The 14,429-nt window shown below is 42.9% G+C and overlaps 1 protein-coding gene across 1 annotated transcript in view; it reads right to left on the reverse strand.

Moving 5' to 3' along the window:
• Positions 1–5,502: 5,502 nt before the first annotated feature.
• The window catches only part of efna2b (ephrin-A2b), a 261,482-nt gene continuing 252,555 nt past the window's right edge, over positions 5,503–14,429 (reverse strand). Inside the window, exon 4 of the mRNA XM_079845066.1 lies at positions 5,503–7,157. Within this exon, the coding sequence (XP_079701192.1) occupies positions 7,039–7,157 (119 nt within the window). The 3' untranslated portion in view covers positions 5,503–7,038. The remainder of the gene's footprint in view (positions 7,158–14,429) is intronic.

Genomic DNA, 14,429 nt, shown 5'->3' on the forward strand with positions numbered 1-14,429 from the left:
TTGGCCCAACCGGACCTGGTTCTGCGAACTGGTGCTCCTCGTGACAGCCCCTCCCTGACCAATCCCTCAAAGGAAGGATCTCCTTTCTCAGAGACGGGGCACACTCTGGCACCCATCTCCTGACCTGTGGAACCTGCACGTGTGGGTTCTGGACGGGAAATGGAAGGTTTGAGTACCCTACCACCTCAGGTGGTGGCTACCATCATTTCAGCTAGAGCCTTGTCCACGAGACACCCCTATGCTCTGAAGTGGAACCTCTTCGTGGAACCTGGTGTTCTTCGCGCCGAGAAGATCCCAGAAAATGCCTGATCGGGTCTGTGCTCTCCTTCCTCCAAGAAGGGTTGGAACAAAGGCTGTCTCCTTCCACCCTGAAGGTTTCCGTGGCTGCGATCTCTGCACACCATGACCTTGTGGATTCAAGCATGACCTGGTCATCAGGTTCCTCAGAGGAGCGAGGAGATTAAAACCACCTTGCCCTCTACAGATGCCCTCTTGGGACCTTGCAGTGGTACGTAGACAGGATACGGTGTTTTAGGACCTCAGACCAGCTCTTTGTCTGTTACGGAGGGCAGTAGAAAGGGAAGGCTCTCTCCAAGCAGAGGTTGTCTCACTGGATAGTGGACACCATTGTCCTGGCTTACCAGGTTCAGGGCCTGCCATGCCCCCTAGGGGTGAAGGCACACTCCACAGGGCTCTAGCACATGGTGCCTCGCTAACAGACATTTGCAGAGCTGCAGACTGGGCGACACCTAACACATTCTCGAGATTCTATAATCCCAGAGTGGAGCCAGTGTCCTCTCGTGTACTCGCTGCCAGTAGTCAGTAAGTAGGACCTGATCTGTTTCATTTCTTGCTGCGCCATTCCACTCCATGGACTGGATATTTGAGCTATTTTGTTAGGCTAGGTGCCTCCATGTGCATGGTTCCCCCTCTGGGTAACCTCCACATGTGTATTTCCATGGTAAGTCTCCTTGAGCATGTGTCTTTCCCTTGGCAAGACCACCTTGCCATCCCTGGGGTTGAAACATTCCACCCTACGGGCTGGATACATGTGAGTGTTCCATATGCATCCCATTCACAGGCCATATTCTTATTCTGTAAGTCCTCCCTTCGGGCAGGCATTGTGTTGCATATTCCACCTGGAGATGCTACCCAGTGTACCTTGGTATTCTTGCGTATAGCCTGGCCCTTCGCTCCTGCCAGACTCACGACAGGGAGCTGGGGCTGGCACAGGACACTAGAAGACAGCTGCTGTGGCGAGATTAAATTGGGTCCCCCATTCCATTAGTCACTGACTTAATTCGTAGTGACTGACTAAAAGGGAATGTCTTGGTTACATATGACACCCTCATTCCCTGAAGGAGGGAACGGAGATGTTACGTTCCTGTGCCATTATATAAGTCATACATAATGTTAAGGTCAATATAGACTAAAAAACTTAATATACTATCCTATTCATTTCCTGAATCCTCAGATTCCGGGACTGTCCCCACCAATTTCAAAATTCAAACCTACGACATTCTATGCATAGTGTACACTGAATGCAGTGCTAGGAAGTATGCTATTTCAAACCAATCCCACAGTGTCTCACCCCAGTTTAACTTTTGACCTCTTGCAAATAAAGCAGATCATTGAATTAAATGATTTTTAAACTTCATTACCTGTGATGCAAAAATGTAGATCCCACACAAATAAAATAAATAGAATGTTATGAATTTTTCTAGACGATGAATGTCTTGTCATATTTGTCTTGTCAAACGCTTTTAGCTGATGTTAATGACATTTGACTGATATAAAATGTTTTCCATATGGTGAATTATAAGCCATTTACATATCATTTTTAGTAATGTATAAATACTTCCTATTCCATAATGTGATGCATTATGGACGATATGATGCGATACTAGGAGGCCTTAGTGTCACAGAAAAGGGGTATTTTCTAGAATCTTCCATCATTTTCTGTTTCAGCCATCTGGTAGGAAACAGATAATACCAAATTGGGGGAAAATTGTCCAAATCTGTGCACAATTACCCCCATCTCTCCTCAGAAAGACTGCCATAGCACGGTGGTTTCCATCTCTGCATGTGACCAAACTCAGCACTCAGTCCTATCAGCCTCCATTTTCTGACCCTCTTACAAACATTACTGCAAACTATAGCCGTTCAGGTGCATTTACTGCCATGCCTTCCCAAACAGTAGAGCCTTTGGACACAAGGTGTCCATGTGTCAGTGAGAGACAAACAGAGCAAGAGAAAGTGACATTTAGAAATGGAAAATGTGTTGTCAGTGTAAAATGAAGTTTTCAGAGTCCAGCAGGGATTAAGTTATTGAACTACACTGATAAATTGATGGATAACCCCCCCCCCCCCCACCCATCCCCCCGATCCCCGCGCCCATTAAAAATATAAAAATCAAAGGAAGAGGTTTCATGTTGTTTGATTGATACATTACCTTATCTTTGAATATGTCCCTGGAGCTCATTTGGCCTGGTCTGAGATCCTTTGCTCTTATCAAAATACAAGTAACACTGATGAAAAACATCTAATTCTATCATAAAAAATCTAACAGATTAGACTTGGAGGTTTTGAGATACTTCAAAGTCCAAACCTAGTGAGCTGCCTACAGAGGGAGCATTTCAACAAGACATGAAAACTGTTCTGAAATCATTTGAGAAGGTAATCCCAGAATCCACTACAAGAAAGTCAGTGAAAATAATCTAATCTAATAATCTTAAACTTTAATTTCATCCAATACTGAAAAATAATAAACACCAGTTCAGTGTTTAACATGCTAAGTTTGCTGCCTATGTGAAATGTTATGAGATTCCATGATGGTTAGGATGCTATACCTAACAATGCAGTTTTTTTTTTATAGCTGGGAAGGGGGTCGGAAAGGTTTTTATTTATTAATTTGGTGGAGAAAAAAAAGAAGTGTCTTATGCTCACTAAGGCTGCATTTCTTTGTTCAAACATACAGTAAAACAGTAATAGTGCCAAAGTTTACAATTAATGGAGAACTTTTTATTTTAATACATTTAAAAATGTAATTTATTCCTGTGATGGCAAAGCTGAATTTTCAGTATCATTACTTCAGTCTTCAGTGTCACATGATCCTTCAGAAATCATTCTAATATGGTAATCAATAATAATTTCTTAGTATTGTCAATGCTGAAACAGTTGTGCTGTTTTCATGGAAACCATGAAGCATTTTTCTTTCCAGAATTCAATGAAGAATCGAAAGTTCAGAAGAGCAGCATTTTAAAAAAAAAAAAGAAAGAAAGAAAATGATGATACAGTTAATGCATCCTTGTTTAATGAAAGTATTACTGACTTTCAAAAAAATATCCGGACCCACTTTATATTAGGTAGAAGGTGGGGGAAAAAATCAATACAGCATAGTATCGCAATATTTTGTGTGGGGATATTGTATGGGTACAAGGATGCCAAGTATTGATAATATTGATATATTTCAGCTCGTATTGTGCAAAATTGTACCTTAAACTCAGCGCTTATAACGCAGGAAATATTAATAATTTTAAATATTTCTTTCAGACTGTAATATCACAAACAGTGCATCACTATCAATACAATATGAACACAATAAGTACATTTTACTTATTTTTTATGTAAGTACATAGTAATTAATGCCACCTAATATAAAGCGGTACAAAATATCCCAAACTTTTGAATATGCACAACATTAAAAAAATCAAGCATTTCATTCCACACAGATTTATACAAGCTCCCAATCTGTAAAGAAAGAGATTATATTTTAAACAAAAAAAGCTTTATTTCAGTTGTTCTTCTTTTTTTCTTGTAGTTGTCCTTTGCCAGAGCATTTGAACATTTTATAGAAACTCAAAATATGTTTTATTCACATGATTAACAGATAAAAATAATCTCATAGTAACACTTGAAAAAAAAAAAAAAATTAGGACTACATGTACCAGAATGCATCGTGATACAAGCAGGAAACAACAACAACAGCAACAACAACAGCAACATCTGACTTGTCTAGACTCATTTAACCGCAGAACTGGTACCATCGTTGCTCTAATAAATCAAGGGTCTACATTATAATTTCATATCACATATGAATAATTTCTGTTGCTCTTTTGAAAAGTTAAAAATAAAACGGGAATAAGTAAAATATAAAAGTTCCAACAGACATTTAAAAAACAAAACAAAACAAAAAACATGTTTTTATTCTCTTAGACAATCCATGCCGACTTGCCTTGAAATCTTCATGACATATATTATTACAGTCACAAAACAATTCCAACGCACAAATATTCCCACATCTTTATAGTTTCTCCTTTCTGTTAATTTTTTTCATGGAATTGTCACAAAAGCAGAAGTGCTATGTGGATTTTAATCCCTCATATGGAGTCATGTTATGTAGCGTTTCTATTTGCAGTGCAAGGCCTCGGTCCATCAGTCTTTACGCCAAAGCCTGTGTTGTCACAATGATGTCACAGTTACCAGACGCTCAGGGTCCTGAGGCCTCTTATTCAGCGGTCCTCCTCGGCACGGATAAAGGGAGAAGTGCAAGTGTGGGAGATCTATGTGTGACGGGGCGACACATAGAAAAGACCACATTCAAAAATGACAGCTAGAGAGAGAGAGAGGCAGATACAAAGAGAACAAGAGAGCGACACAGGCTGGGACAAAAGTTAGAAAGCCGACCTGACAACAAACACTTCTTTGACACAGACATCCCTCTTCCACTTGGCACTGTATACACTGCAAAAATGTATTCTCTTAATCTGTATTTTTGTGTTGTGTAATGCTGGGTACACACCAAAAGATTTTTTACATTTTATAAGATTTCAAAATGTGATAGACCACAAACATGAGGACAAATAATCCTAGATTTAACCGTTTTGCTCCTATAGTGTGTGGTGTGCCAAAGACAGCACACTACACACGAACAGATTTTCAACCAGAGTCCCGACTGTAAACACAGGAAATCTTGCAAAATCTTGCGAGACTTCAGGATAAGCATGGCGGATGATATGCAGGAAGAAATTGCGATGATAGTGTTTGGAATGATTTTCACAGAAAATTCATGGTCTGTACATGTTACAGAGTGAGCTAGAGGTGAGTAATGGCAAAAAAATCACACTGCAATGTTTTTTATTCTCTCAGCGTGCTCTCTGATTGGATATTATTTTGTTTTACGTGAGTGTGCGCGCGTTTGTCCTTGGAGTTCCCCCCACACATCAGGATTTCTGATCGTAAGTATTCAGCATGTTGAATATTTACGATTCGCGATCGGGATGGCTCCAACTTTCTTCCGAGCAGGTTCGGACACTCTTAACACACTTCACACCACAGGGAAATCTGATAAGATAATCTTTAGAACCATCAAGATAATCAGGACATAGCTAGGATTGTCGGAAGTGGGGAAATCGGCCCAAATTCAGCCCGATTATCTTTTGGTGTGTACCCAGCATAAAACTGCATGAGGATATTTCTTGAATTCTTTTTTTTTTCTTGTTTAAGTGTAAACCTCACAAAAGCTTGTTAGATTTATGCTTAAAATAAACGATTTTAAGATTTATAGATAAAAAATAAAAGATTTGTTACGGAGCCCCTAAAGTGGCATTTGCGCCATGTGCACAATAAACTTTCTGTGTGTACAAAAATCTTTCACATGTACACAAGAAACTTGTGTGTGCATTGAAAACTTCGGTGCAAACTAGAATGTTTTTTGTGTTTGTGTGTGTGTGTTGCACATTAATCAAAAATGTATTTTGTTCATGAAAAAACGTTTTAAAGCTTTCTTGTTCGCACAACCAACATTTTTGTATGCAAAAGAACGAAAACTTTTTTTTGTGTTTTGCACATTTGGAAAACGTGTTTAAAAATAAGAACATTTCTGTTCTCTTGATATGTATGTTTAATATAGGAGAGAATGTTTAATTCTGTTGTGCGAACGAGAAAATGTTTAATTTTGTTGTGCTTGCAAACAAGAACATTTTCAGAGAAAAGTTTCTTGTGCATATACAAAGATTTTCTCATGCGAAAGTCTTTTTTTCTGTCACTTTAAGGGGCTGCATAATTTTCCAATGGGATAAATAGAAAAAAATCTATGTAAGATTTTGTAAGGTTTTGATATTTTTACTGGAAAACAAGTCAAAAATACTCACTAAGAAAATATTTTTTTTGCAGTTTGAGACCGACAAACTCATTTCAGTTTGAGCACCAGTGAAAAAAGGCCATTTTTAGCTATTGTTTTTTTTTTATTTTTTTTTTTATTTTTTATCTACGCAACATTCTTGTTTTTTGTATGAAAAAAAAGACCATAATAGAAAAATCTACGCTGTCGTCTGATACTCCCCTGCCATGAATCTAAAAGCCTGAAATGTTCCATGGTTGCATGTAATCTCTTACCTAAACTAGTATTTGCCCCACTCCCCCAATTAAAAAAGTTTAAGTAGTGTCTTTGGCAGATTCACAAATATAATTGTCCCCTTCTCTCAATGAGTAATAGAACACGTTTTTTTCTAGTAATTTTGTAAGGGACTGTGACTGCTCTGTATATCTGTTCATATGCGAACATCGGCATACGTGCACCCACAAGCACAAACTCACTCACACACTTTTACTTTCTCATAATAGTGAAAATTCAGCTCAGATGACAGTGAAGGTGGTTAATGCAGATAAACAGAGCGATTCAGATGGCAGTCGTTTGAATCTCTTGACACGCGGATGATGGTGGGATGTTGGAAAAGTACAGTACACTCAAAAACGCTGGCCGCTTCACATGTCTTTTCTCAGTCAAGCAAGGGAACCTATGCAGGAACACCCATATTTGGGCATTTGGGCAAGACATATTGCCATTGTAAATTAGAGATGGTTTTCAGATGTCCAGCTGGGGTGCAGAGTTGGTAAAAATCCATATCAACAGTGCAAAGAGCAGGTGAGGAGCAATGTTTGTTGCTAGAGTCCAGATCTCATGGGGCGGGGCATGTCGTTGTGATGTATGATGGGGTGGGGCAGGTTGAGTGTGGTCAGGCTCAGTGGATTATAATGCTATGAGGGACACAGAAGCAGAAGCAATGGAAACATGAGCCACAGGCTGGGCGTTAATGCCCAACCACCGCTGGAATCATCTGTCAGGAAAGGCTCTGGAGACTCATACAGAGAGTCATCTGAGAGAGAAAGAAAGAAAAAGAATGCACATTATTAATCATGTTGCACCTTTGCCTCTTCCTGTCTGCTCCACGTTACTTACAAACAGTAGAAAACAATCTAACAACAGCAATGTGCATTTCAGGAATATTCTTCTCAGAAGTGATTATAGGGGGTATTTATTGGTCGTTGAAAATATTCATTGCAGGAGCGGTTTCAGCCTCAGGGGGACTCAGTCCTCATTCAGATTATATGATTTGGTCTTGTGGCATGTTTTTTTTTTATTTCAAACTAGTCATTTTAGACTCACTGTATTAATAATTAGAAATATTAATTTATTATAGAATCTGCACAATATTAAAAAAAGTGCGGAACAGAACACATATTTTGTGATTCTGTACATACACTACAGTATATTGCCAAAAGTATTGGGACACCCCTCCAAATCATTGAATCCAGGTGTTCCAATCACTTCCATGGCCACAGGTGTATACAATCAAACACCTGGGCATGGAGACTGCTTCTAAAAACATTTGTGAAAGAATGGGTCACTCTCTGGAGCTCAGTGAATTCAAGAGTTGTACTGTGATAGGTTGCAACCTGTGCAATAAATCCATTCATGAAATTACCTTACTACTAAATATTCTACGGTCAACTGTTAGTGGTATTATAATAAAGAGGAAGCAATTGGGAATAACAGCAATTCAGCCACGAAGTGGTAGGCCACGTAAAATCACAGAGCGGGGTGTGCATTGAGTGCATGCTGAGGAGCACAGTGCGCAGAAGTCGACAACTTTCTGCAGTCAATAGATACAGACCTCCAATATTTGTGTGGCCTTCAGATTAGCTCAAGAACAGTGCATAGAGAGCTTCCTGGTATGGGTTTCCATGGCCGAGCAGCTGCATCCAAGCCTTACATCACCAAGTGCAATGCAAAGCGTTGGATGCAGTGGTGTAAAGCATGCCACCACTGGACTCTAGAGCAGTGGAGACGTGTTCTCTGGAGTGACAAATCATGCTTCTGTGTCTGGCAATCCGATGGTCGAATCTGGGTTTGGCAGTTGCCAGGAAAACGGTACTTGCTGAAAAGTTGCCGACTTGCCTGACTGAATTGTGCCAAGTGTAAAGTTTGTGGAGGGAGGATTATGGTGTGGGGCTGTTTTTCAGGGGTTGGGCTTGGCCCCTTAGTTCCAGTGAAGGGAACTCTTAATCTTCAGCATCTCAAGACATTTTGGACAATTTCATGCTCCCAACTTTGTGGGAACGGTTTAGGGACAGCTCCTTCCTGTTCCAACATGACTGCAGACCAGCGCACAAAGCAAGGTCCATAAAGACATTGATGAGCGAGTTTGGTGTGGAGGAACTTGACTGGCCTGCACAGAGTCCTGACTTCAACACGAGAAGACATTTGGGATTAATTAGAGTGGAGACTGTGAGACAGGCCTTCTCGTCCAATATCAGTGCCTGACCTCACAAATGCGCTTCTAGAAGCATGGTCACATGGTCACAAACAAACTCCTAAACCTTGTGGAAAGCCTCCCCAGGAGAGTTGAAGCTGTTATAGGTGCAAAGGGTGGGCCAACTTCATATTAAACCCTATGGATTAAGAATGGGATGTCATAAAAGTTCATGTGCATGTAAAGGCAGGCGTCCCAAAACTTTTGACAATATAGCGTGTATATATAGTGGGGCAAAAAAGTATTTAATCAGCCACCAATTGTGCAAGTTCTCCCACTTAAAAAGATGAGAGAGGCCTGTAATTTTTATCATAGGTACTTCAACTATGAGAGACAGAATGAGGAAAAAAAATCCAGAAAAGCACATTGTCTGATTTTTAAACAATTTATTTGCAAATTATGGTGGAAAATAAGTATTTGGTCAATAACAAAAGTTAATCTCGATACTTTGTTATATACCCTTTGTTGGCAATGACAGGTCAAACGTTTTCTGTAAGTCTCCACAAGGTTTTTACACACTGTTGCAGGTAGTTTGGCCCCTTCCTCCATGCAAATCTCCTCTAGAGCAGTGATGTTTTGGGGCTGTCGCTGGGCAACACGGATTTTCAACTCCCTCCAAAGATTTTCTATGGGGTTGAGATCTGGAGACTGGCTAGGCCACTCCAGGACCATGAAATGCTCCTTACGAAGCCACTTCTTCGTTGCCCGGGCGGTGTGTTTGGGATCATTGTCATGCTGAAAGACCCAGCCACGTTTCATCTTCAATGCCCTTGCTGATGGAAGGAGGTTTTTACTCAAAATCTCACGATACATGGCCCCATTCATTCTGTCCTTTACACGGATCAGTCGTTCTGGTCCCTTTGCAGAAAAACAGCCCCAAAGCATGATGTTTCCACCCCCATGCTTCACAGTAGGTATGGTGTTCTTTGGATGCAACTTCCATTTTCCAAATTGCTCCCACAGTTGATTTCTTCACTCCAAGCTTCTTACCTATTGCAGATTCAGTCTTCCCAGCCTGGTGTAGGTCTACAATTTTGTTTCTGGTGTTCTTTTTACACCTCTTTGGGTTTGGCCATAGTGGAGTTTGGAGTCTGACTGTTTGAGGTTGTGGACAGGTGTCTTTTATACTGATAACAAGTTCAAACAGGTGCCATTAATACAGGTAACAAGTGGAGGACAGAGGACCCTCTTAAAGAAGAAGTTACAGGTCTGTGAGAGCCAGAAATCGTGCTTTTTTGTAGGTGACCAAATACTTATTTTCCACCATAATTTGCAAATAAATTCTTAAAAAATCAGACAATGTGATTTTCTGGATTTTTTTTTCTCATTCTGTCTCTCATAGTTGAAGTGTAGCTATGATGAAAATTACAGGCCTCTCTCATCTTTTTAAGTGGGAGAACTTGCACAATTGGTGGCTGACTAAATACTTTTTTGCCCCACTATATATGTATATATATACAGGTAATAATTTATATAATTTATATAATAATATATATACTGTATATGACCATTACTGGATACTTGACCATTACACCAACAGGGACTGTAATGATATCTTATTCTAAATACATAGACATTAATATGGATGAGAAGGCCTTGCTTGCTATCTCAGTTCCAGTTCATCTCAAAGGTGTTTGATTGGATTTAGGTCAGGGCTCTGTTCCGGCCAGTCAAGTTCTTCCACACCAAACTCATCCAACCATGTTTTGGATGATGGACCATGCTGGAAAAGAAAAGGTCATTCTCCAAACTCTTAAATGTTGGAACCATAGCATTGTCCAAAATGTCTTGGTATGGTGAAGCATTAAGATTATCCTTCATTGGAAGCAAGGGGACTCGTAAGGGACTCCTGAAAACAGCCCCGATCCATTAACTATCCTCCACCAAATTTTACAGTTGGCACAATGCATTCAGGCAGGTAACACATTCTCCTGGTATCTGCCAAATTCAGACTAGCTCATCAGACTGCCAAACAGAGAAGCATTATTCATCACTCCACAGAACACGTTTCCAATGATCCAGAGTCCAATGGCAGTGTGCTTTACACCACTCAATACGACATTTGGCATTGTACCTGGTGAAATGAGACTTGCATGGAGCTGCTTGCATGGAGCTACTATGTAGTCTTCCGCTTCGTGGTTGAGTTGCTCCAGTTCTTAAATGCTTCCACAAAACATTATAAAATCCTAACAATCCTACACTTTTGAACAGTAGTATATATATATATATATTTTTTTATGTTTACATTTATTTACATTACATTTATATTTAAAATATATTTAACCCTCTGAACTCGATGAATGCCCCGGTGTGTTTTGCTGGATTTTTCCTCATGACCGTGTAAAACACCTTAAAATACTAAAAATACTAAAAATATGAAAATTAACGTCTTGGATTACGTATGTAACCTCTGTTCACTGAGAACAGGGAACGAGGCGCTGCGTCGGAAAAACGCTACGGGGAATGCCTCAGCGTGACAGGTGTCTGAAACTACTATCGAATCACGGCAATCCTATTGACCGGCGACAGCCCATGATGTCATCAATGTACGACCCGGAAGTATATAAGGGCGCCTTGCCAACATATACACACCTTCTCGTCTGAAGGGACTGTTCAGCAGACAGGCCCCGAGGCATGGCAGGAGACGCAGCGTCTCGTTCCCTGTTCTCAGGGAACAGAGGTTACATATGTAACCCAAGACGGTCCCTTTTGAAAGGGAACTTAAGCTGCGTCGTAAAAACGCTACGGGGAACAATATACCAACGCCACCATGCTGAGGGGAGTGTCTGCCCACTGGCAGTGACAACTGTCAGCAAAAGCAAATTCAGCTGAAAAACATGAGCCACTCCCCCTCAGATCACACTGGACAGCATCCCTACGGTCATAGCCCAAGCTATACGCCTAAAGAGGAACCTTAATGCAACTGCATGATCCAGACTGCTCAAAGACCTGGGACCAACCACTTATACAGAAGGGGTCCCTTTAAGGGAATGTGGCTAGGGGACCTGAAGGAAACCCAGCCAAATCACTACCCCGGGAACATATTCGCCCGAGTGCCACCAGGGAAGCCTGACCTGGATTGCCTTCCAGGATTGCCTGGTGAGGCCTACCACCTGATAACCAGGGAAGCCTGACCTGGTGCCCTAAGTGTTTGGACACTTCAGTTTGGCCAACCCTGTCTGTTCAGAAAGTGAGGCAACCAGACTAAGGGACTGAAAAACTGGCAGTCTTTCTTAGCCCAGATCTCAGACATGGGTATCCCAGAGAGCAATACTCAGAATAGTGATTTACAACCCTTGCTAGGGAGGGGAGTCTAACTGCTCAAATAAAGGATCTATCAAATACTTGTGTTTCAAAGTAATAAGGAGGCCAGACAGGCCTACGGATTAATCTAACAGGGAGGCCTCACGAGAGGCCTGCGACCGTCTGATCAGACTCAGGTGGCTGTGTGCTCATAGACGACCCTCAATGAGGGGAGCACCTGAACCTTGCTTGGTGGGTAACCACTAGCTGTAGGCCAAACTATCAAAGGTTATACTCACAAGAACTGGTAACAAAGAAGTGCCTACACTTGGGAACTTTGCCCTCAAGGAGGCCCAGCGGGGCCTACTACCTGTAGCAAGTTTCTCAGGGAGGCCTGGTGAGGCCTACTACCTGCCAGCGATGCATGCTAATCCCAAGCAACTGAGTTACCTCCAGGGAAGCCCGGTGAGGCCTACTATCTGATAGCAATTAATGCTATCTCTCAGAGTGACCAACAAACCTGGAGCTCACCCTCAGGGAGGTCTTGTAAGGCCTTCCACCTGATAGCCTGCTAGGCTAGTTATCCAGATGCCACACATCGGAACTCGCCTTCAGGGAGGCCTGGTGAGGCCTTCTACCTGATGGCAAGCCTCTAGGGAGGCCTGGTGAGGCCTACCACCTGATAGCCTGCCAGGCTAGTTATCCCAATGCCATACATCGATACTCGCCTTCAGGGAGGCCTGGTGAGGCCTTCCAACTGACAGCAGGCCTTCAGGGAGGCCTGATGGGGCCTACCACCTGATAGCCAGCCAGGCTAGCTGTCCAGATCCCAAACATCGGTACCAGCCCGGTGAGGCCTACCACCCAATAGCAAGTCATGCTAGCTGCCCGAGCACCCTGCCTCGGGAGCTCACCTTCAAAAAAGAGGCCTAGCGAGGCCCTCTATCTGATAGCAAGCCTCCTAGGGAGGCCTGGTGAGGCCTACTACCTGCTAGTATCAACTGCTCACCGTCAAGTGACTGAGACTCAGAGCACTCCTCCAGAGAGGCCTAGTGAGGCCTACTAACTGATAGCAATTATGCAAATTGTCAGAGTAACCAAAAGGACCCTGGGGGCTAGTCTTCAAGGAGGCCTGGTGAGGCCTACCAACTGATAGCCAGTCAGGCTAGCCACACCGATACCACACATCGGCACATGCCTTCAAGGAGGCCTGATGAGGCCTACTACCTGATAACAAGTAATTCTAGCTACCCGAGTATCCAACTCTGGAACTCGCCTCCACGGATGCCTGGTGAGGCCTACCACCTGGTAGCAAGTTACAACTGACTGCTAAGAAAACCTCAGCAGCACACCTCCATCATCCCTACAGCCTAGGCCAACTAAGCCAACATACCCAACTGAAGCTCCAGGGTCAGTCTCTAGTAAACACACTCTAGAAAAGACAAACTACTCTAACCTGCGGTGGCTTAAGGGAACCGAAGACACAGTAAAAAACCCCAAGCGAGCAAACACTCCATTCTCCCAGAAGGAAGTCCTACCGTTTGGCACTCCGCTAACATTTCTGTGGAAATGAGCGGCGGCCTCAACATAACTCTCACCATGAGAGGAAGCCTAAGTTTACATACATATGAACAACATGATCGGTGGCCTGCCCCGCATTTCCTTAAAGGGGAAAGCCAACACACACTCACCTCCACAGCCCAGAGCCTGGCGCTGTATTAAGCCACCTACAGGGGAAAACTTCAGTTAACTTCCTCCTTCCTAATGGTTGAGATAAAACCCATACTCTATATAGGGAACGAAGGTCATTAAGAAATACATATTTTAGTGTCATCACACAAAATAGACCACTCTCACCTGCGGCATGTAGAGCGAAGACTCACCACAAAGTTCTCATATGACCGCGATGTTCTACCGACCTTGCATGCCTGAAAGGGGCACTCTCACTGATCAAGCCAAGGCGGGCCGCCGAATATCCTTCCACCCAGCCCCAGGCCTGATGTAAGAAGCACCTGGAGAAACACTTTATGAAGAAAATGTCTCGGTTACGTATGGTAACCCTCGTTCCCTGAAGGAGGGAACGGAGACATACGTCGGACGTACCGACAAATTGGGATCACTTCAGAGAGCCCCTATCAGCTTCGAGATATGGAGAACAGGCCAATGGGCCATTGGCGTGCGAGATTTGCATCTCGCGCTCCGCCCCGCACTGCGGGTATAAACAGGAAGCGAGAGCAACACGCAGTTGTTTTTCATTGAGGAGCCGAACTTGTGACTCGGCCATGCAGTGATGGTACAGCAACTGTGGCGATGGGACGTACGTCTCCGTTCCCTCCTTCAGGGAACGAAGGTTACCATATGTAACCGAGACGTTCCCTTTCAGTCGGTCACATTCGACGTACGCCGGACGTACCGTCAAATTGGGATCCCTTTGGAAAACGCCACAGTTACTACCACTTCCAGCGCCCAGCGAAGAGCCCCTCAGACCCCGTCTGTTCCAGGCGGGAAAACTCCTGCAGGGAGAGTCACACTGCTGTTCCGCAAGACCCATTCAGCAGACCTTTATTGGATAACGCTGGGAAAGCGTGCCCG

Source organism: Gobio gobio (genome assembly GCF_949357685.1).
Source record: "Gobio gobio genome assembly, chromosome: 19".
Taxonomy (NCBI): domain Eukaryota; kingdom Metazoa; phylum Chordata; class Actinopteri; order Cypriniformes; family Gobionidae; genus Gobio; species Gobio gobio.